The sequence below is a fragment of the Henckelia pumila genome, chromosome 4 (assembly GCF_033568475.1).
Source record: "Henckelia pumila isolate YLH828 chromosome 4, ASM3356847v2, whole genome shotgun sequence".
NCBI classification, from domain to species: domain Eukaryota; kingdom Viridiplantae; phylum Streptophyta; class Magnoliopsida; order Lamiales; family Gesneriaceae; genus Henckelia; species Henckelia pumila.
This window is the reverse complement of record NC_133123.1, coordinates 149,865,149-149,888,810: the sequence shown is the minus strand read 5'-3', so window position 1 is coordinate 149,888,810 and position 23,662 is coordinate 149,865,149. Positions and strand designations below refer to the sequence as shown.

The 23,662-nt window shown below is 34.0% G+C and overlaps 1 protein-coding gene across 1 annotated transcript; it reads left to right on the top strand.

Annotated features, from left to right (window-relative positions):
- The first annotated feature begins 9,731 nt into the window (after nt 1-9,731).
- On the top strand, nt 9,732-14,072 carry LOC140863510 (putative late blight resistance protein homolog R1A-3). The gene is made up of 2 exons (XM_073266978.1): nt 9,732-12,546; nt 13,721-14,072. The coding sequence occupies exons 1-2, from the start codon at nt 9,867-9,869 to the stop codon at nt 13,750-13,752; spliced, it is 2,712 nt and encodes a 903-aa protein (XP_073123079.1). The 5' UTR covers nt 9,732-9,866; the 3' UTR covers nt 13,753-14,072.
- Nucleotides 14,073-23,662: the final 9,590 nt, after the last annotated feature.

The following is a 23,662-nucleotide window of genomic DNA, read 5'->3' as shown; positions in this document are numbered from 1 at the left end:
TTCTTATATAAATTAAATAAAATCTAGATTTATGATATATTTTATTTATCTTGAATAAGACGGTAAAATTTAATAACTCAATTGAATTTTTTGTTTTATAAAAGTTTAATACTAAATTAGTTAAAAAATTTAAAAGACTAAAAACATAGCGATGAAGATAAAACTTGAAAGTAAGTTAAAAAATTAATAAATTTTTTAGATTTATAGACAAAGAAAAAGGATAGATTTCAATTAATAAAACTTTCGTTTAGAACATGAATTAAGTATTAGCAATTAATTTTATCTATAATAAATATATAGACACAAATTAAATACTCATTGAACAAAACTATACAATGAATAAAAAAACCTCAAAAAACCTTTAAAATGACAAAATTGTTGTGAAAAAGTAAAAATTTACGGTAAAAAGTAAAAACTCCAAAACTCAAAATATATCAAACACTACACTTTATAATTCTTCTCTCTAAACTTGTGTATTTTCTTCACAAATATTGAGGTCTATTTATAGACCATCAATTAAGAAATGTCCAAGAAATAAATATGTCATCTATTACATAATCAAAAATTAAAATATCATCACATCACCATCACAATAATTTTCAATCTAATTTTAATATATATTTTACAATACTCCCCCTTGTGATGATGATCATGATATTACGTGTTTGTATACTGCCTCGTTAAAAACCTTACTAAGAAAAACCCAGTGGGATAAAAACCATAACAAGGAAAAAAGAGTGCAGCCACGTAAACTCCCCATCATGTTAACATGAGTGATTCTTCACATATTCCGTAGATTGCGCATCCCAATGTTGTATATATGTTTTCTGAATATCGTCGTGGGAAGTGCCTTTGTGAAGAGATCTGATGAGTTCTCACTTGATTGAATATAACAGATATCAATATATTTATTCTTCTCAAGCTCTTGAGTGTAGGCAAAGAACTTTGGGGGGATATGTTTGATTCTATCACTTTTGATGTATCCTTCTTTCATTTGAGAAATACATGCAGCATTGTCTTCATACAACGTCACAGGCTTCTTGTCTACTGATAATCCACAAGAAGTTTGGATATGTTGTTTCATTGATTTTAATCATACACATTCGCGACTTGCTTCATGTAATGCAATAATCTCGGCGTGATTTGATGAAGTTGTTACGAGTGTTTGTTTCTGTGAACGCCAAGAAATTGCGGTGCCTCCACGAGTAAATACATATCCGGTTTGGGAACGTGCCTTATGTGGATCAGATAAATATCCAGCATCAGCATAACCAATGATACTTTGATTGGTGTCTTTTGAGTACAAAGGTCTCAAATCTGTCGTTCCTCGTAGATAACAGAATATATGTTTAATTCCGTTCCAGTGTCTCTTTGTTGTATATGAACTGAATCTTGCCAATAAATTTACAGCAAAAGATATATCAGGTCTAGTACAATTTGCAAGATACATAAGGGCACCAATGGCACTTAGATATGGTACTTCAGGACCAAAAATAACTTCATCATCTCCACATGGACGGAATGTATCCTTTTCTATGTTTAATGATCTTACAACCATTGGAGTACTTAATGGATTTGATTTATCCATATTAAAACGTTTAAGGATCTTTTCTGTATAATTTGCCTGGTGAACAAAAATTCCACATTCTTTTTGTTCGATTTGCAAACCCAGACAATACTTGGTTTTTCCAAGATCCTTCATTTCGAATTCTTCCTTCAAGTACATCATAACTTCTTGAATTTCTTTATTCGTTCCAATGATGTTTAAATCATCAACATATACAGCAATAATTACACATCCGGATGTTGTTTTCTTGATGAAAACACAAGGGCATATTGGATCATTTACATATCCCTTTTTCATCAAGTGCTCACTTAGCCGATTATACCACATTCGGCCGGATTGCTTTAACCCATATAATGATCTTTGCAATTTTACAGAATAAAATTCTTTGGGTTTTGAACTTTGTGCTTCAGGCATCTTAAATCCTTCAGGGATTTTCATGTATATATCACTATCAAGTGATCCGTATAAGTAAACTGTAACAACATCCATAAGACACATTTCAAAATTTTCAGACACTGCCAAACTTATCAAATATCGAAACGTAATTGCATCCATAACAGGAGAATACGTTTCTTCATAATCAATTTCAGGCCTTTGAGAAAAACCTTGTGCAACAAGTCTAGCTTTATATCTGACTATTTCATTTTTCTCATTTCGCTTTCGAATAAAAACCCATTTGTATCCAACAGGTTTTACACCTTCAGGTGTAAGGACTATATGTCCAAAAACATTACGTTTATTCAGCGAATCTAATTCAACCTGGATGACATCTTTCCATTTGGCCCAATCATGACGAGTTTTACATTCACTAAAAGATTTTGGTTCATGATCCTCATTTTTATTTATGATGTCACAAGCCACATTATAAGAAAATATCTCATCAATATCTTCTATGTCTTTTCGGTTCCATATTTTTCCAGTATTAATATAATTGATAGAGATTTCACGATTCTCGTCAGTTTGTGGTTCTGACAGAATATTTTCATCATCAGGTGATTCTTCTGGAACACCATTTTCTATTTTATGATCGTCGTGTTTCTCTATGCCTTTTCTTTTCCGAGGATTTTTATCCTTGGAACCGACTGGCCTTCCACGCTTCAAGCGTTTTATGACATCATGAGTGTCTTCAATTTGTTTCTTTGGAATTTCAATTCGAGCAGGGGCATTTACAGCATGTATATATGATTTTGTTACCCCTTTTTGTGTTTGCAAATGCATCTGGCATTTGATTTGCAATTCTTTGCATGTGCACAATTTGATGTACATCTTTCTCACATTGTTTGGTCCTTGGATCCAAATGTAACAATGATGGTACATACCATGTGATTTCTTTTTCGATGTGTTTCTTTTCTCCCCCTAACACTGAGAAGATTTTTTCATTAAAATGACAATCAGCAAAGCGTGCTGTAAACACATCGCCTGTTTGAGGCTCAATATATCGAATGATTGATGGACTATCATAACAGATATAAATACCGATTTTTCTTTGTGGACCCATTTTTTATCGTTGAGGTGGTGCAATAGGCACATACACCATACATCCAAAAATTCTCAGATGAGAGATATTTGGTTCTTTACCAAATGCAAGCTGCAATGGGGAGAATTTATGATATGCACTTGGTCTGATGCGAATTAATACCGCAGCATGTAAAATTGCATGTCCCCATATAGAAATAGGGAGTTTTGTTCTCATAATCATTGGTCTAGCAATCAATTGTAGACGTTTAATCAATGATTCAGCTAATCCATTTTGTGTATGAACATGAGCAACAGGATGTTCAACAGTAATTCCCATTGACATACAATAGTCATTGAAAGTTTGGGAAGTAAATTCTCCAGCATTATCAAGTCTTATTTTCTTGATTGTATAATCGGGAAATTGATTCCGCAATTTTATTATTTGAGCCATTAACCTTGCAAATGTCACATTCCGAGTTGACAATAAGCATACATGTGACCATCTGCTGGAGGCATCGATCAATACCATAAAATATCGAAATGGTCCACATGGTGGATGAATTGGCCCACAAATATCACCCTGAATACGTTCAAGAAATATAGGTGATTCTGTTTGGATTTTAGCTGGCGATGGTCTTATAATAAGTTTTCCAAGAGAACATGATTTACATTGAAACTTATTATTCTGAAAGATCTTCTGGTCTTTCAATGGATGACCATGCGTATTTTCAATAATTTTTCGCATCATTATTGAACCAGGATGTCCCAATCGATCATGCCAATTGGTTAATATTGAAGAACTATTAACCACTATATTTGATTCGATTGGCCTTATATGTGTATAATGCAATCCAGTAGGAAGCATTGATAATTTTTCAACCACATATTTCTTTCCTGATTTATATGTGGTAAGACACATATATTTCTGATTTTCATCAGTTATTGTCTCAGTATCATACCCATGAGAGTATATGTCATTAAAACTCAACAAATTTCTTTTCGATTCTGGTGAATACAAAGCATCATTTATCAAAAATTTTGTACCATTAGGTAACAAAAAATGTGCTTTTCCATAACCCTCAATCAAGTCTACAGGACCTGATATTGTATTCACCATTGTTTTTGTTGGTTTTATTTCCAAGAAATATCTTTCATCTCGCAGAATAGTGTGTGTGGTACCACTATCTGGTATGCAAATTTTCATGGTATTATTTCCATGTTTGCTCATAGCATTTTCCATATCAAACTTCACAAAAATACAATAAAGAAAAATTAAGTACAATACAAATGCAAAATATAACATGCTTTATAATACAAAAATGCATAAAAAATACAAATTTGTTACAATATAGTCCCATCATATTTTTTAATCAATGTCTTCGAAATCATTCAAAAAAATCTGCAGCATTGAAACTAGTTGAACCAATTAAATGGTCACTATTTTCAACAAAATTGGTCTCTTTTCCTTTTCCCTTTGTCGATTCTTTATAGAGCTTACATAGGTGTTCAGGGGTTCGACAAATATGTGACCAATGTCCTGGAGTGCCACATCTATAACAAACACTCTCAGGTATTTTTGAGTGATTTTCCTTTTCACTCGTATTTTCATGCTGCCTTTTTGGTGGGTGGTTCGTGACGTTCTTTTGAGTTGAGTTATTGAAATAACTATCTCGATTATTTTTATATCCACGGCCACGACCGCGATAATTTTTACGTCTACGTCCACGCCCACGTCCTCGACCACGACCAAAATCTTGTATATGCCTTTGATTTTGGTTTTCATTTTTAATTACCACATTTGCTTCTGGAAATGCCGTTGAACCAGTGGGTCGGGATTGATGATTTCTTACCAACAATTCGTTGTTCTTTTCCGCCACAAGAAGGCATGCGATGAGTTCAGAATATCTCGAAAATCCACGCACTCTATATTGTTGTTGTAGAGTTATATTTGATGCGTGGAATGTGGAAAATGTTTTTTCAAGCATTTCCATCTCAGTAATAACATGCCCACAAAATTTCAATTGCGAGACTATTCGATACATCGCTGAATTGTAATCACTGACTTTTTTAAAGTCTTGGAATCTCAACGTATTCCATTCATCACGGGCGGTCGGGAGTATAACTTCCCTTATATGCTCAAATCTTTCTTTTAGCCCTTTCCATAAAGTCATTGGGTCTTTTTCTGTGAGATACTCACATTTCAATCCTTCATCAAGATGTCTACGTAAGAAAATCATAGACTTTGCCTTTTCTTGTGAGGATGATATATTATTTTCTTTGATGGTATCACTTAGACCCAATGACTCAAGATGCATTTCTACATCGAGAGTCCATGACATATAATTCTTTCCAGTGATATCGAGCGCAACGAATTCAATCTTTGCCAAATTTGACATGGTGGTACTAGAAAAATAACAATGCATTTTATTATTTAATTTCCATTAATATGACAATACAAAATAATGGATAAACGAAGATTACAAGTGCGTATACAAATAGAGAAAAAATAGGTGGTGGAAAATTGCTGGTGAGTACAAAACTCGTGAACATGATGATCATAGTCGTTATGAAAAATATCCTTAGAAAAGCCAAAAACTCTTGTAAAATATATATTAAAATTAGATTGAAAATTATTGTGATGGTGATGTGATGATATTTTAATTTTTGATTATGTAATAGATGACATATTTATTTCTTGGACATTTCTTAATTGATGGTTTATAATTAGACCTCAATATTTGTGAAGAAAATACACAAGTTTAGAGAAAAGAATTATAAAGTGTAGTGTTTGATATATTTTGAGTTTTGGAGTTTTTACTTTTTACCGTAAATTTTTACTTTTTCACAACACGTTATCAGCACGATCGCTCGAAGGTTCTCTATATTTTCCGACGCTCCAAAATACAAGAAGAGTAAAAAATATTCAACAAGTTTAGAGAGAAGAATTATAAAGTGTAGTGTTTGATATATTTTGAGTTTTGGAGTTTTTACTTTTTACTATAAATTTTTAGTTTTTCACAACACGTTATCAGCACGATCGCTCGAAGGTTCTCTATATTTTCCGACGCTCCAAAATACAAGAAGAAGTCCAAAATATTCAACAAGTAAAAATTTTTATTTTACTGTTTATATATTTTTATTGTGTATATATTTAATATATAATATCATGTTATGAAAAAAAAATAAGTTTTTTTCAAAACTTGTTATAAATCCTGGGAGGATGTTAAGACGACATCCCACACTCCCGATAAGGGATACAACAAGTATAAAAGTCTTTAAGGTTTTTAAACAATAACGTGATATATATTTATTATGTATATATACTAACTATATTAATATATAATTTCATGTTATTATATAAGAGGTTGTCTATGATACTGACCTTATAATAACGTGATATGATATATATTTATTTTGTATATATACTAACTATATATAATTTCATGTTATTATATAAGAGGTTGTCTATGACACTGACCTTATAATAACGTGATATGATATATATTTTTTATTGCGTATATATGCACTAACCATATTTGTATAATTTCAGAATATTATATAAAAAGAGCCTATGACACCTCATTATAATAATGTGATATGATATACATAATTATTTAATTATGATTATCATTATATGCATTACATGATTATCACAAATTTTTATTCAACACGTTATCAGCACGATCGCTCGAAGGTTCTCTATATTTTCCGACGCTCCAAAATACAAGAAGATGTCAAAAATATTCAACAAGTTTAGAGAGAAGAATTATAAAGTGTAGTATTTGATATATTTTGAGTTTTGGAGTTTTTACTTTTTACTATAAATTTTTACTTTTTCACAACAAAAACTAATTATTAAATGAAAACAAAGCTGTAAATTAATATATAAAGTGTTATTTTTATATAGATATACATATAGATATAGATAATTGTGAGTTATATATATATATATATAGATTATATTATTATAAGTAAATATTCTATTATAGTTCAAATATCAACACGAAACCTACTTATAATGATATATTTGTTTACCTTCGATAAAAAAAAATATAAATGTTGTTGATTAATACACTTTTAATTCATTACTAAAATATTTCGATCCCTAAAATGTGTGAAAATATTAGTTAGACATCAATGTTAGTTTTATAGTTATCTTTCATAAAAACTGTAATTCAAAAAATATTAGTTAAATTACCTAATTTCAAAAAATAAACGAATTAATTGAATAAAAGAGGATAATACCTTTGCTATATAAGTTGAATACAATATCAATTTATGATATGATATGATTCTACTTGTCTTGAATCAGATAATTAAAATTAATTATTCGTTTTAATTTATTGTTTTTTAAAAGTTTAATAATCAAAATATTATGTTAACAAATTTAGAAGAATGAAGACTAAAAACATAGCATTGAAGATAAATGTTGAAAGTAATTTCACAAAATTAATAAAAAAATTTAATTTAGATAAAATATCCTTCCTAAAAACTGGAATACAAAAAATTTTAGTTAAATTACTAAATTCCAAAAAATAAACAAATTAATTGAATAAAAGAGGAGATAGTTTTCCTATATAAATGAAATAAAATATCGATTTATGATTATGATAAGATTATACTTGTTTTGAATCAGATGATTAAAATTAACGACTCGATTTAATTTTTTGTTTTTTTAAAAGTTTAATAATAAAATATTATGTTAAAAAATTTATAAGAATGAAGACTAAAAATAACGTTGAAAATCAATGTTGAAAGTAATTTCACAAAAGTAATAAATTTCTTTGATGTAGAGCAAAAATAATTAATAAAGTTATTTGATGTAGAGCAAAAATTTTAATATAGTATTCAATTAAAAAAAACTTTAATTTTAGGACATAGATAAATAATTAGGAATTGGTTTTTACCTAAGATAAATAAATAGACACAAATTAAATACTCACTGAATAAAGCTACAAAATGACCAAAAAAACCTCAAAAAACCTTGAAAATTTCAAAAAAATTAACCATTAAATTAAATAAATTAAGGATATAAATAAAAAGTAATTTTAGGGCATGAATTAAATATTATAAATTAATTTTACTTAAAATATATAAATATTCATAAATTAAATATTCATCGAATAAAACTACAAAATGACATAAAAAAAACCTCAAAAAATGTTGAAAATGACACAAAATTAACCATTAAATGAAATAAATTGTGGATAAAAATAAAAATTTATTTTAGGACATTAATTAAATATTAACAATTAATTTTACCTAAAATAAGTAAATAGTCACAAATTAAATGTCCTTGAATAAAACTATAAAATGACATAAAAAATTCAAAAAACAATCTTGGAAATGAAATGACCGAAGCTTTATTAAGGCATTAGAGTTATTGGAATTCCAACAATGCAGACATAGGAAATAGGCGGCCGACATTAATAAGGCAGCTAAGGGCCTTATTAGAGGCAATTACGTATATAACCTCGAAAACTAAGAAAAAATGTGTGCAAATTATTAATGTAAATTGGTGAATATGTAAATTCACAATGATATGTGAGACTTTTATAGATATATAGATATAGATATATAGATATATCAAAATAAGTTTTTGCTAATAAAACTCAAGTTTGACTCAATCAACGGTGCATTGATAAATCTCAAATCTTATTTCCGTCGCATTTTTTTAATAATTATACATTCGAGTTCTTTCAATCTTGATATACATATTAAAAGCATTGTTTGAAAAGAGAATTTGACAATGGACAAAAAACATTTCTATTTAAACAAAAAAACAGATAACATAACAATTATATTATCTAGAATTTTTTCAGCTATTATAATTTAAATTTTCAACGATCTATTTGAAACCAAAAAATTCTATATTCATAAATATTTATATTTAAAGAGTATGTAGAAGTTTCATATGCATGAAAATTAAATACAAATGATAAATATTTATAGTTTTTAATTTTCAGCGAGTTATTTGAAACTATAAAATTCTATATTCACAGTATTTACATTTAAAGAGTATGAAAAAGTCTCATAATGAATACATGAAAATTAAATACATTGTTTGCACTGAGAATTTGATGATTTATAAAAAATGTTATTTAAATAAAAAAACAAATAATATAGCAATTTAGTTTCTTTTTCGTCAATTATAGTTTTAAATTTTCATTGGCGTTATCTGAAACTATAAAAATTCTATATTCATAAATCTTTACATATAAAGAGTATATATGTAGAAGTTTCATAACCAATACATGAAATTCGTAATGAAATTTTTATGATGCACAAAAAAACATTTCCTTTTCTTATGTTAAAAAAAAATCTTATCCTCATGTTGGACGCAATATGAATACTGGAAATTATGAGAGCTTTCTGTTATGGATTATGCCGGAGCGAAAATGACGATAATAATTGCGTAAAAAAACAATTGACACCAAAGATTTACGTGATTCATTCAATATAGGCTACGCCCGCGGAGCTGCTGCAATATTTATAATCGGAAAAATATTACAAGTATATACAAAACATTATATCTATCCAAACTCAAACTCCGAGTATTACCAAAAAAATATTTTTCGAACTCACACAAGAGATCTCCAAAAAAAAAACACCCATTTTTTTTTATAAATTTTTTTTTTCTTTTGTTAATACAAAAGATGAAAAGAATGAGATAAGGAATAGGGATGGAAACCCGTGCCAAACCCGCCCCGTCCGCGGCGGGTTCAAATAATTAACTACCCTTGCCACACTAATTCTTTCCAGATCTTGATGCTGTGTTCTCTGAAATTTATCTGCAGAAGCCAAATTCAGTTATTCACTACTGAAACTGGAAGCTTCAACTATGGCGGCGGCTTTTGCAGGTCTAATGTCTCTTCTGAACACTTCAGAGCTCCTCTTCCACCCTTCCCAGCAATGGCTAGGTATAAACATAGTACAGATCGTGTACCTGCTGCAAAAGGTTCATATCCTTCAAGAATTTCTCGAAGATTATTCACACAGAGCCCACCAAGAAATGGCTGGAGTGGAGAGTCAAATTGCAGCTGCAGCTTATGCAGCAGAAGAAATAATCGAGTTCCATGTATTGGATCGGATTTCAGCACGATCTACGGGTAGCGAGGGCAATAGCTCGACAAGGTTCTCTGAAGATATCCCTAAAGTTATAGAAGAGATGGAGGATCTGATCCAGAACAAGCTTATGATGATAAAAGAGACTATTGGGAAGTTTGAGGAAGATCCCAATTTCATAGATTATTCGCCTGCTGTGGCGTCAAGATCAGCTCCCAAAGAGCAAAATACAATGGTGGGTTTTGATGAGAAGTTGGAGGAAATATTGGATATACTCACTGGACAACAATCAAATCGCCAAATCTTAGCAATTGTTGGAATGGGAGGAATAGGTAAGTCCACTCTAGCTAACAATGTCTATCAACATCCACTTATTAAACATCACTTTGATATTTGTGCTTGGGCTACAATCTCTCAAAAATATAGTGCACGAAATATTATTTATGAAATGCTATCAGAAATTGGACAAAGTAGATCAGACAGTCATGATTTAAGCGATGATCAGTTGGGCCAAACCAATTGTGATACTGGTGAAGAACAATTGGGTGAACTATTGTACAAAAAGTTATTTGGTAGAAGATATTTGATCGTGTTGGATGATTTATGGAGTATTGAGGCATGGGACGAGATAAAACGATTCTTTCCAGATCATTGCAACAATGGAAGTCGTATAATGATAACGACGAGGGTAAAGAAGGTGGCAGAGCAATTGAGCTCTTGTCCGCTCTTTGAAATGGATTTGTTAGATGACAACAGCAGTTGGGAATTGATGAGGGAAAAAGTTTTCGGATATGAACAAGGTTGTCCTCCTGAACTGGAAGAATTAGGGAACACCATTGCGAAAAATTGCAAAGGGCTTCCTCTAGCAATCGTGGTGATTGGCGGACTCCTTGCCAAGTCTGATAAGACGATGGATTCATGGAAGCGTGTAGCAGGAAATATGAACTCGATCATAAATTCAGAGGACAATGAGAAGTGCCAAAAGATATTATATTTGAGTTACAATAACTTGCCAATTCATTTGAAACCATGCTTTCTCTACTTGGCGTTGGCTCCACGATCATATAATATGGATATCCCTATGCTCATCAAGTTATGGGTTTCTGAAGGATTTGTAAAACCGATAAGAGGTAAAAGTTTGGAAGAGGCAGCACATGAATACATAACAGACCTTGTTGATAGAAACCTTCTTATTCTTGGTAGACGAGGGGTCCTTGGTAACTTACTACGTTGTGGTGTGCATGATCTCTTGAATGACCTATGTGAGAGGGAGGTGGAAAAAATAAACCTGTTTCCTATGATAGAGGATCGGAACCCAAAATTTGTTTCTTTCCTCCGTCTTCGTCCATCTATCTTGGAACCCGAAGGATTCGTCCCACGTGCCCTTGATATATTGGGACAGGTATCACTAAGTCTGTCTATTACTAGTGGGTCGGATAGCACGCCATGCTACGCTGGTCAATTACAATTGTTGAGGGTGTTGATAATGGTTGATTCAATTCTACTACCTGATGAAAACTCGCAGCTAATGAACCTGCGGTTCTTGTGTTTCCGTGGTCATTTGGATGGGAATTCGATTTTGAGGTTTTATTCTTTGATGTCCCTATTTTGGAATCTCCAGACTTTGCAAATTCATAATTCCTTATCCGATGAACCTTTATATCTGCCATCGGAAATTTGGTGTTTGCCACACCTTAGGCATCTCGAAATTCTCCCAGGATGTGTTTTACCTGATCCTCCCATTGACAAACATGATTCTCATATTTTGGAAAATCTGCAGACTCTCTCCACGGTTTTACTTTTTAGGTGGACAGAGGAGGTTTGTACAAGACTTCCAAGTCTGAAGGAATTACGAGTTATGTATGGTTGTCTACCCCATGCAGGAGTGGAATGGCCATTCTTCCACCTTCACAATCTTGTCCACTTGCACAAACTCCAATCACTATATTTCCAAGTAGATAGCCCGATATGTTTGAAATATCTCAGCTTCCCAGTGTCTCTCAAAGAGTTAACTTTAAGTGCCTGCAAGTTACCTTGGGAAGATATGAGCATTGTGGGTTCATTGCCTAATCTTGAGCTACTTCGTCTCTGCTTCAACGCGTGTAAAGGGCTGACATGGTGTCCAATAAATGGGCAGTTTGTTAAATTGAAAGTGTTGGATATTGAAAATACTGATTTGGTATATTGGAAAGCAGACAAGACTCACTTCCCAATCCTTGAGCACTTGATTCTTTATTACTTAAATTTGGAGGAATTTCCTCGAGATTTTGGTGAACACCTAACACTCACTGAAATTAAAGTGGTTTCTTGTGGCGATTCTACCAACGGTTGGGCCGAGCAAATAGGTGAGGAACAACAGAGCTTTGGAAATGAAGGCTTTCAAGTCATAATATGTGCAAAAGAGGAAGACAAGAGAATCATAATTACGACCGTTGGCGGTTACACCTTGTCACAAGGTATTTTCAATACAGAGCTATATTACCTTTTTCCAAATAATTACTTTGACAACAAAAATACGTAGCAGCTATGCATCTGATGGATGGTGTTGATCGTGTGAAAAATTACTTTTGCCAAATAATTTAAAAAAATGACTTTCAAGCATATTTAAATGATCATGTTACTACTTTCTTTATATATAATTATCTCTTCTTTTTTGTTTTATAGTTTGGGGAGGAGATTTTTGTTACAATTGAGTTTCGACTTCGAGATCTCATCCCACACTAAGGACATTGGTGACAGATGAGCTACACATCATCTTCATATATAATTAACTTTTAAAATATATTTATTTATATGATTGAAATATTTAAAAGGGATAGGTTTTTTTGTGAGACAATTTCTTAAATCTGTGAGATATGTTGACTCGGCTCAAATTAATAACTTTTACGTAAAAAATAATATTTTTCATTAGTCGGATTGAATAAGAGATCTGACTCAGAAAATTGACGTTTGAAAAAAAATCTCATATAAGTTTTTGTGTTAAAAAAATTTATTTTAAGAAAACAATAAAATAAATTATCGATAAAGTGATACAATGAAGATATTTGTTGACGAGTATGCAATGAAATATTATTGTAAGTTTAAATAAGAGTTACCAAACCAATTAAAAGTTCAATTTATAAGTTCAATTAAAAGTTTTAAAAAATTTTATAAAACATTATAAAAGTTATTTTAAGAATAAATATGTGTTTGAATAACTATTCAATAAAAATATTTTTAGAGTTAAAAAATAATATGTTTTGATATCCATCGTTGCATTCAATTCTAAAAACATCAATTTTTTTAGTTAGAAAAAAAATTTCTAGGAGAAATCCGCTCATGGAATAAACACATAGATACCTTAGCTTTTAAAGTCCAGACTAAAAAGTGAAAATGTTCCTTTGCTATAAATGGCGAACTTTATGTGGTTACGTGTGGCTATATGATATATATGTATAAAATTGTAATGTGTTTTAATCACAAATTATTTGTTCTGGAACTTTTTTCAAATCAAATAATTACAAAATATATATTACTTGTTTATTTTTCTCGTTGGCTTAATTCATATTGTTGAGTGTTCGTTGGCTTAATTCATATTGTTGAGTGTTTTGAGAGAGTCAGTGTGCTCATGATTTAAGTAACATCATGCAGGCATTGTGGCCTACGATGGAGCTCGAGCTTAATTTTTTGCATTTTTTTTTCTATTTCAGTAACATCGTCCTTTTAGTAATGTTTTGTGGTTGTAAGATATATACAAATAGATTCTTAAATCATGTGATAGTACTTCAAGAGGTGGGCTATACAAATCACTTGTTTGCAGGGGGTCTGGAATTCGTGAGCGACGTGGTAGGGGATTTAAAGATTAATTATTAGGAGTATTGACTGCTGGTTTTTTAGTTATAGTTGGATTTATTATTGGTTGAGTTTTGGAAGGTTTGAATATTTATGTGTGTACTGTTTATTACTTTGCACGGTACACTTTGTGGATAATTTATTATGTTTGTTATTGAGTTTTTTTTATATAAATAAGTTGATTTAGTTATTATTTATTTATTATAAATTTATTGTTTTGTGAGAAAATTTAACGATAGATTTGTAAATAAAACTGATTACATCTATAGATGGATTTATAAACAGACTCAGAGACGGATTTACAAATACTTTTAGGCTCCGCTTGAATTGAAGTATTTCAAATCCATGGATTTCAAATGCATTTTTGTTGTTTGGAGAAGTAGCACCACAAACATCAAATCAACTTCTTTTATGTTTATGTTACGCCTTAAACGCATACAAATCTCGTGTTATGAGATTAATGTTTTTAATGCATTAACAAGTTCCATAATATTATGTTTTGATGATTACAAAACTCGGTTAATTGTTACTAACCATTTAAAGTGAGATTTTGCAGATTAGATTTATTGAAAAATAAATTATTGGAAGTTATTTTGAAGCTATACATGTATTTATAAAGTCTTGTATTGCTCATTGAATGGATGGAACATTGTTAAGAGATATGAAGAAAAAGACAAGAAGAAGCCAAAGTATGGAGCAGCAACTTCCGAAAATTACTGGAAATTTTCTATAACTCCAAATCGGATCTCCACCGGTTATAATCTCGATAAAGAAGTGTTACAAGTACTGTCCAAATTTGAGAGCAATCCAACTGCTAGAATGAGAGATATGAATTTTTTCATATATGCTGCACAGTACCCACTTCTGCAAGAAACGAAACCATGAAGATTCGACTTCAGAAAATAACTGGAAATGTATGAGAAATCCAAATAAAATCTCCACCGATCAGATTCAGGATTAGGATGTTTTAAAGCTTCTGTCAAAAGTTCAAGACAATCCAATGGATGGATATGGAGATATGAATTTGTCAAATTTGTTGCACAGAACAAGTTCGAAAATTTGATGAAGTGACTTCCGAAAATTACTGGAAATGTTTGACTCGTTCAAATCCAATCTTCACCGTTCAGATTGAAGATCCAGATGTTTTAAAGCTTCATTTAAAATTTCAGATAAATCCAACGGTTAGATTGGAAGATATGATTTTTCCACAAAATTCGCTCAGTGCTGGGAAAAAGAAGGCAGCGGCGCCGAACACTTTTTTGTCTCTCCTTGACTTCTTAACACACGCTCCAAGCACTCAAATCAGATTCAAATCTTTTCCAACTATAAATAGAGGCCATCCAAGTTCATTTGGAGACATCCCAACTCATCTCTTCTCTCCTTTGCAAGCAATTTCTCACTATCAAAGTGTTTGTGTGATATATTTGAGAGTGTTTGTAAAAATAGTTTGTGAGTTGGTTGTGCTATTGTTGTAAACACTTGAGTGTGAAGCCAAGTGTGTTGTGCTATCATTGTAAGCACTTGAGTGTGAAGCCAAGTGTTTTGTTGAGGCTATCCTTGGAGCCCTTAAGGTCAAGTGTTGTGTTGTATCGATGCGGTGATCGTGTTGAGTTGTACGGCTATCCTTGGAGACATGAAGGCCAAGAGTTGAAGTGCTAGTGGATCCTTGGTTAATCGATCTTAACCAAGAAGGGGAGACGTAGACGATTTATCGTCGAACTTCCATAAACATTTCTTATCCCTTTTATTGCTTTATTTACATTACGCATTTATTTACCGCACTTATTATTTGATTGCTTTAAGTCTTCTGCTTGCGTACTTGCATAATCGCTTTAAATTGCTAAAGTTGCCAATAGAACCTAAATCCCTCCCCATTAGGTTCTAACAAGTGGTATCAGAGCCACCTTTTTACAAAATATTTTCAAAAAGGCTCTATGGAAAATCTAGCGAACGACTATGCTAAAGGGCAATCAACAAATCGTCCTCCCCTTTTCAATGGCATTACGGGTATTGGAAAAACCGAATGTCCCTATATATCTAATCCGTAGACTATGACCTTTGGAAGGTTACTGTGAAAGGTCCCTACATACCTACTAAAGAGGTTGAGGGTGTCAAAATTCCTAAGGGAATGGATGACTTTTCCAAAGAGGATATGAAACTTATTTCTCAAAATGCTAAAGCCATGAATATTCTTCATTGTTCCTTAGATATGAACGAGTACAACAGGATCTCGATGTGCTCATCCGCTAAAGAAATATGGGACAAGTTGGAGATATGTTGGAAAACTGTGTTCAGATCAATTAAGAATTGATACCCGGTGCAGCGGAAGTTTAAAATTTTGTATGGAACGATTCCATATCTGGGTATCAAAATTTTACGATTAAATCGTGCGTGTAAAAATTAAATAACAATTAATTTTTACCTTGAATCTCGAATCGAGATTATGGACACCAACATAATTTAATCTGCTCTTGTTGTATCTCCCTGGAACTGATGGACGAACAATTCTTCAATCAGGTCCACGAACAGAAATCGAATCCCTCTGACAGACTGCACTAGAAAGTCTATCAGAAGTTTCTACGAAGAGAATTAACGAATTTGATCCGTTAAACCAGACTGCAAATTCGAAATTCACAGGCTGGATTTTCAGAGAGAACAGAGGAGGGGGCGGCCACTAAGATTCTCGAAACCTAGGCTTCTCGAAAATTATGGCTTTCTGACTGTAATTTCTGTACTGCAATAACTTATTTATAATGTGGGCTGCTAACAGCTTAGGGCCCATTAGTCATAAGTTAAAGTCTGACAAGCAAAGCCTGCATATTCAAAAATTAATATAAAATTCATCGTGACTCAGATTGATAAACCAATTTCACCAATGCACACAGAAACCATTTCTGCATCTTTTAAAGTCAAGATAAATTTTCTGAATCCGAATTCAGTGATTTCCAAAAATGCCCATCCCTATGTCATTTTAGGAAATCTTACTCTTCTACTCTGATATAAGAAGTCCTACTTCTTTGTTCATTAAATTTAACTCTTTAAATTTAACTATCTCAACGGGGATTAGAAATCCATTACTTGTGTAACCCTCAATGGTTCAGGAATACAGCTAGCCGTGGGCTCACAACTCCTTGTGACTCGGAACAACAATTTCCGACTTACCCATCGAATCATGGTAAGAGCGTCTAGCAACATCGCCCCATGATTCCCTAGGTATTACTGATAGTGCCTGCAAGAACCAGTAGATTTTGGTTAGCGTACAATACGGTCCCTTCATCCATATATCCCGATCGAATCAACAACCATTGGTGCATCGAGAGTCGTTCGAGATTCGATAACTATGCATAACATCTTGAAGATCAAATAGTGACATCGCATGTGTTACTAGGATAACCCATTAACCTAAAACACATCATGCACTCTGGCCAGAGATTCGTCACACTAATATCTCCTCAGATCGCATAGGATATCCACACTCGCAAGTATGTGGTGAATCCTTGACAACAAAGCATCGACTCCTATATGTGTTGTAACTGCACCCAATCCCGACACCTGATGACCCCAATAGAGTCGGTAAACGAGTCAAAGCACAGTACTAGCATATAGAGTCTCAATGATGTTTCAAGTAATAAGGACTAATGGTGTACAACCAAAACCGCGGACTTTATCCACTCAATAAGTGATAACCACTTGGTAAGTCCGAATAGGGTAGTTCGATCATTCATCATATGAATATCCATTTGCATGCTTTGAACATCTCTATGTTCCATACCAATGAAACGTGGTACTCGGCATCACAAATGCTAGTCTCAATCTCGAGCGATCCTTATCCTTATTATCGGACGGCTCAATTGACTAGGAACAGTTTAGAATATACAGTGACTATAAGATTGTGTTTCATGATAGCCATCACCATGTGCTACCACATCTTACATACACTATAGTATATTCAAGGTCTTTATCAAAACAACAATAGTATATCACCATATAACAATATGAAGAAAGATAAAGTCAATGCCATGATAAAAGTGTAAATTATATTAAAACAAAAGATTGTTTACATAAAGAGTCATCAAAGCCCTAAGCCACAAGTTGGCTATCCGGGCACCCACTCTTTCAATCTCCCACTTGCCCTATGAGCCAACTAGTCATACTACGTAATCCCATTTCTTCGCGATGTTTGTCAAACAATGGTCCTGGCAAGGGCTTAGTAAGCGGATCAGCGATATTGTCTGCAGAGGCCACTCTCTCGACAGTGATGTCTCCTCTTTCCACAATCTCCCGGATGATGTGGTATTTTCTCAGTACGTGTTTGGACTTCTGATGAGACCTTGGTTCCTTTGCCTGAGCAACGGCACCCGTATTGTCACAGTACACCGGGACTGGACCAACAGCTTCAGGAATTACACCCAACTCTTGGATGAATTTCCTTATCCAAACCGCCTCCTTAGCAGCAGCTGATGCTGCAATGTATTCTGCCTCAGTGATGGAATCCGCTGTGGTGTTTTGCTTGGAACTTTTCCAAGAGACAGCACCGCCATTGAGCACGAATACAAATCCAGAGGTTGACTTCGAGTCATCCACGTCACATTGGAAGCTAGAGTCGGTGTAGCCTTCCAATTTCAATTCTCTCCCTCCATAAACCATGAATACATTCTTAGTCCTTCGTAAGTACTTAAGAATATCCTTCACGGCTTTCCAATGCATTTGACCGGGATTGGCTTGATATCTGCTCGTGACGCTCAGAGCATAAGCCACATCTGGTCTAGTAGATATCATCCCATACATGATACTACCAATGGCTGACGCATATGGTATGTGTGTCATTTTCTCTATCTCTTCATCAGTCTTAGGACACATAGACTTGGATAGAGAAACTCCATGACACATAGGTAGATGTCCTCTCTTGGACCCATCCATTGAAAACCTTTTCAATATGGTGTCGATGTAGGTTGATTGAGTAAGTCCTATCATTCTCTTAGATCTATCTCTATAGATCTGTATCCCAAGAATATAGGATGCCTCACCCAAATCCTTCATCGAAAATCTACCTGATAACCATATCTTTGTTGACTGCAACATCCCTACGTCATTCCCCATGAGTAGAATGTCATCAACATAAAGTACCAAGAATGTTACCGCATCCTTAACTACTTTCTTGTACACGCATGGTTTCTCCGGGTTCTTGATGAAACCAAAATCCTTTATTGTTTCATCAAATTTCTGGTTCCAACTTCTTGATGCTTGTTTGAGACCATAAATTGATCTCTGAAGCTTGCATACCTTATGCTCGCTTCCCATGGATGTGTATCCCTCAGGCTGCATCATATAGATCTCTTCCTTAATGTTTCCATTAAGAAAAGCAGTCTTTACATCCATTTGCCATATCTCATAGTCATACCATGCTGCTATGGCAATAAGGATTCTTATGGACTTGAACATTGCGACTGGTGAAAAAGTTTCATCATAGTCAACTCCTTGTCTTTGAGTATAACCTTTTGCCACCAATCGTGCCTTAAAGGTCAATACCTTTCCGTCAGGCCCAAGCTTTCTCTTGTAGATCCATTTGCACCCTATTGGAACAATTCCATCGGGAGGATCTACTAAAGACCAAACTTGGTTAGTATGCATCGAGTCTATTTCCGATTGCATAGCTTCAAGCCATAAATTTGAATCCGCATCAGAAATTGCTTCCTTGAAGTTTCTTGGATCACATCCAATGTCGGGATCATCTTGATCCCCTTCAAGAAGAAGACCATATCTAACAGGAGGTCTAGAAATCCTTTCGGATCTCCTAGCATTAGGCGTGTCTTGCGATGAATCTTGAGGTGTAGGATCGTTATTTTGCACTTCGGGTTCTTCTCGAATTTCTTCGAGTTCCATCATCTTGCCTTTCTTATCCAATAAGAACTCCTTCTCCAAGAAGGTGGCATTTCTCGAAACAAACACTTTTGTTTCACTAGGATGATAGAAATAATATCCGATTGAATTCTTCGGATACCCCACAAAATAACATAAGGAGGATCGACTATCCAACTTATCTCCCACTGTTTGCTTCACGTAAGCAGGACATCCCCAAATCCTCAAGTACGAATACTTAGGAGCTTTGCCATTCCATAACTCGTATGGTGTTTTATTTACTGCTTTAGTGTGGACGTTGTTTAACAACAGTACCGCCGTTTCAAGCGCGTAGCCCCAAAACGAAGGTGGAAGCTCAGTGAAGCTCATCATGGATCGAACCATGTCCAACAAAGTTCGATTGCGACGCTCCGAGACACCATTCAGCTGAGGTGTCATAGGAGGAGTCCACTGAGAGAGAATCCCATTCTCTTTTAGATAGTCCAAAAACTCGGTACTTAAGTATTCTCCACCTCGATCTGATCGAAGTGCTTTAATACTTTTATCTTGCATGTTTTCTACTTCAGCCTTGAATTCTTTGAACCTTTCAAATGATTCAGACTTATATTTCATTAAATATAAATACCCATACCTTGAATAATCATCAGTAAAGGTAATGAAGTAGGTGTTGCCACTTTTAGTATCAATCCTAAATGGACCGCAAACATCCATATGGATCAAATCCAACGGGTTTTGGCTACGCTCAGGTTTCCCTTTGAAAGGAGATTTAGTCATTTTTCCCTTTAGGCAGGATTCACAAGTAGATAGAGAGTTAATATCAGACATATCAAACATGCCCTCTCCCACTAGCTTGTTCATCCTCCTTGAAGAAATATGACCTAGCCTAGCATGCCAAAGGTTTGCCGGGTTTTGACTATCGTTTTTTCTTTTGTTTGTTGTTACCGGTTTATCAACATAATTCATTGGAACGTCTTTTAATTTTAAGCTATATAGATCGTTTTCAAGTTGTCCATTTCCAATCAAACATTCATTCTTGTAAATATTTCAAATCCCATTCACAAAATTGCAAGAAAAACCATCTCTATCAAGCATAGAAATAGAAATAATGTTTTTGACCAAATCCGGAACGTATAAAACATCTCTAAAAAATAACTTAAAATTATTCTGCAAAATTAAATAAATGTCTACAACAGCTTTAGCTTCGACTCTTGAACCATTCCCGAGCCTTAGCTGGGTCTCACCCATCCTTAGCTTACGACTTCTTGTCATCACCTGCAAATCATTGCAAATGTGAGATCCACATCCGGTATCAAGAAGAAGTATTAAGCGAAACATTTATTTCAATGTAGAATATACCCTTTGCAGTTCGCAACTGTTCGAGGTATTCCTTGCAGTTACGTTTCCAATGACCGGGTTTCTTGCAGTAATGGCAAGCGTCTTCATCTTTTATTCCATTTGAAGCCTTAGCCTTTCCTTTCTTATTCGGTATAATCTTCTTGGGTGGGGCAGAACGTTTCTTACCCTTTCCACTTGGTCCTTTCTTAGAGTTAGAAGAGGAACCAACAAAGAATACCGATTTATCCTTCTTTAATGTGGCTTCATAAGTCACAAGCATATTGACCATCTCTTCAAGGGTGACCTCTATCTTGTTCATGTTGAAGTTCACCACAAAACCGTCATACGATGAAGGAAGTGAAAGAAGCAGCAAGTCCACATTGAGTTCATGCTCCAATGTCAGTTCGAGCTTTACCAACTTTTCAATGAGTCCAATCATGTGTACCCCATGCTCACGGACCGAAGTCCCATCTCGCATGCGGCATGTCATGAGCTCTTTGACAGTCGCAAATCTCTCGGACCTTGACTGAGCTCCAAAAAGTTCTTTGAGTGCGTTGTGAATGTCAACAGCATTCACCGCGTCCTCAAATCGCCTCTGGAGTTCATCAGACATTGACGCTAGCATGTAACTCTTTTCCTTGACATCATGGTCCCACCAATCGTCAAGCTTTTTCAACTCTTCCGGACTAGTGTTAGCCGGGGCTTCCTTCGGAGGACGCTTCTCTAACACGTAGAAAGCCTTCTCCGAATTTAGAATAATTTTTAACTTACGGAACCATTCCGTATAGTTAGCGCCAGTCAACTTGTTTTGATCGAGAATTGTGAGCAGTGGATTACGCGAATTCATAGTGATAATATACTGAAAAGGAAACAGACAATAATCAGTGATTTGTTCAATTAATTTACTAAGACATAAAATATGGCGAATATTCATTTTATGAATTACACTCCCACTATTTTAACGATTTCACTACCCTCTAGTGAAAACGAGAAACATTTTCTTTAGTGGGAACATGAAGTCCAATTGACAAACTATAGTCCCGAATAATATCAGCCAACTATAATTTTCAAAAGGTAGAGCCCAATTGCTTCCAAAGCAACCTCCATGTTTTTACCTCATGTCCGATAAGGGCCCAATAATATGACGCCGTTTATTGTGACATGTCAAGATGACCCATCAATATTAAGTTGTGATGGACGGTCGCCATGTAGATCCCCAATAATATGAGCAAATCTCATGGGAGTTCCACCCAACTTACAACATGTGTCGATCCAATGTACAGCTTTCCGACGGACGGGCCCCCCCAATAATATGAGCCGGACCGTATCCGCGGGTAGCATCTCATATATTGATCGTTGATGGAAGGTAGGAACATTTAAACAAATTTAAATTTCCTTTATTTATCTTGATATCAATTTTAAATCATATTTAAAATGAGGAATTTTATTTTAAAAATTTGTCTCATCATTCATGGTTTGTATGCTTGCGGGATTCATGCAATTTAGTCTAAACATGCATACAACAATAATATCATATATTATTATAGGATGATCGATTCCATTACTAATCGATCCGTGGTTGCCAATCACGAGTCTTAGTCCAATCCTAGGTAATATGAAGTATGCAATGCAATCCTATTACATTGAGCTTCCAATTTACATTTCTTCTGTCTTTATTGTCTGCTGGGCCCACCTCCATCTTCAAATCTTGATCTCCCACTAAATCTAATGTATTTACAATAAATAACAATAACAAGTAGGGGATACATTTTAAGGGGTGGGAACGGGCCATGAACCAGGCTCACTTTTATTACATATGACAATTCATATTGGGCCATAAACTGGCCCATTAATAAATCCAACAACAATAAAAACAAATGTAAATATCCTAACATACACCTACAAAATTGGTCATGGCAATCGATCATCCTTATCCAATAATATTTAATTCATAATTAATTTATTGGATAACATACAATGGCAATTTAAATTTAAAAAGGGATAAAATCATATTCCATATATAAAACCATATTTTACATACAAAATCATATTTTACCTTTTTATCAAATAAAATCATATTTTATCTATAAAATCCAATTTTATACATAAAATCATATTTTACTCAATATATCCATAAGATCATATCTTATCATCAATTGTTCCAAAAAAAATTAATTTCAAAATTCAATTTAACGGATAAAATATTTAAATTTTCCAAAAATTCAAATTTATCCAAAAATCAATTTTAAAATTTTCGGACTCGAACAATTCGATCCGACGCCTCGTGGACCAATCAAAAACAATTTTCGATCGGACCAAAAATAGAATTTTAACATATTAAAATTTAATTTAAAAGTTAAAAATTAATTTTTCCGCGGGCCGCCCGGGACATTCCCGGGCTGCCCGCGCCCCAAAGGGCTCGGGCCGGGCAGCCCGGCTGCCCCTAAGGCAGCGACGATCGCTGCCCTGGGCAGCGCCGAGCGCTGCCCTACGCAGCGCCCAGCGCTGCCAGCGACCATCGCTGCCCCCCCGGGTAGCGATCCAATC

What these genes read in the sequence shown, in the direction of transcription:
- LOC140863510 (XM_073266978.1), top strand. Translation starts at nt 9,867, where the DNA reads ATGGCGGCGGCTTTTGCAGGTCTAATGTCTCTTCTGAACACTTCAGAG. An exon ending in CGGTTACACCTTGTCACAAG is followed by an intron (nt 12,547 to 13,720) that starts GTATTTTCAATA and finishes AACATCATGCAG; the next exon opens with GCATTGTGGCCTACGATGGA.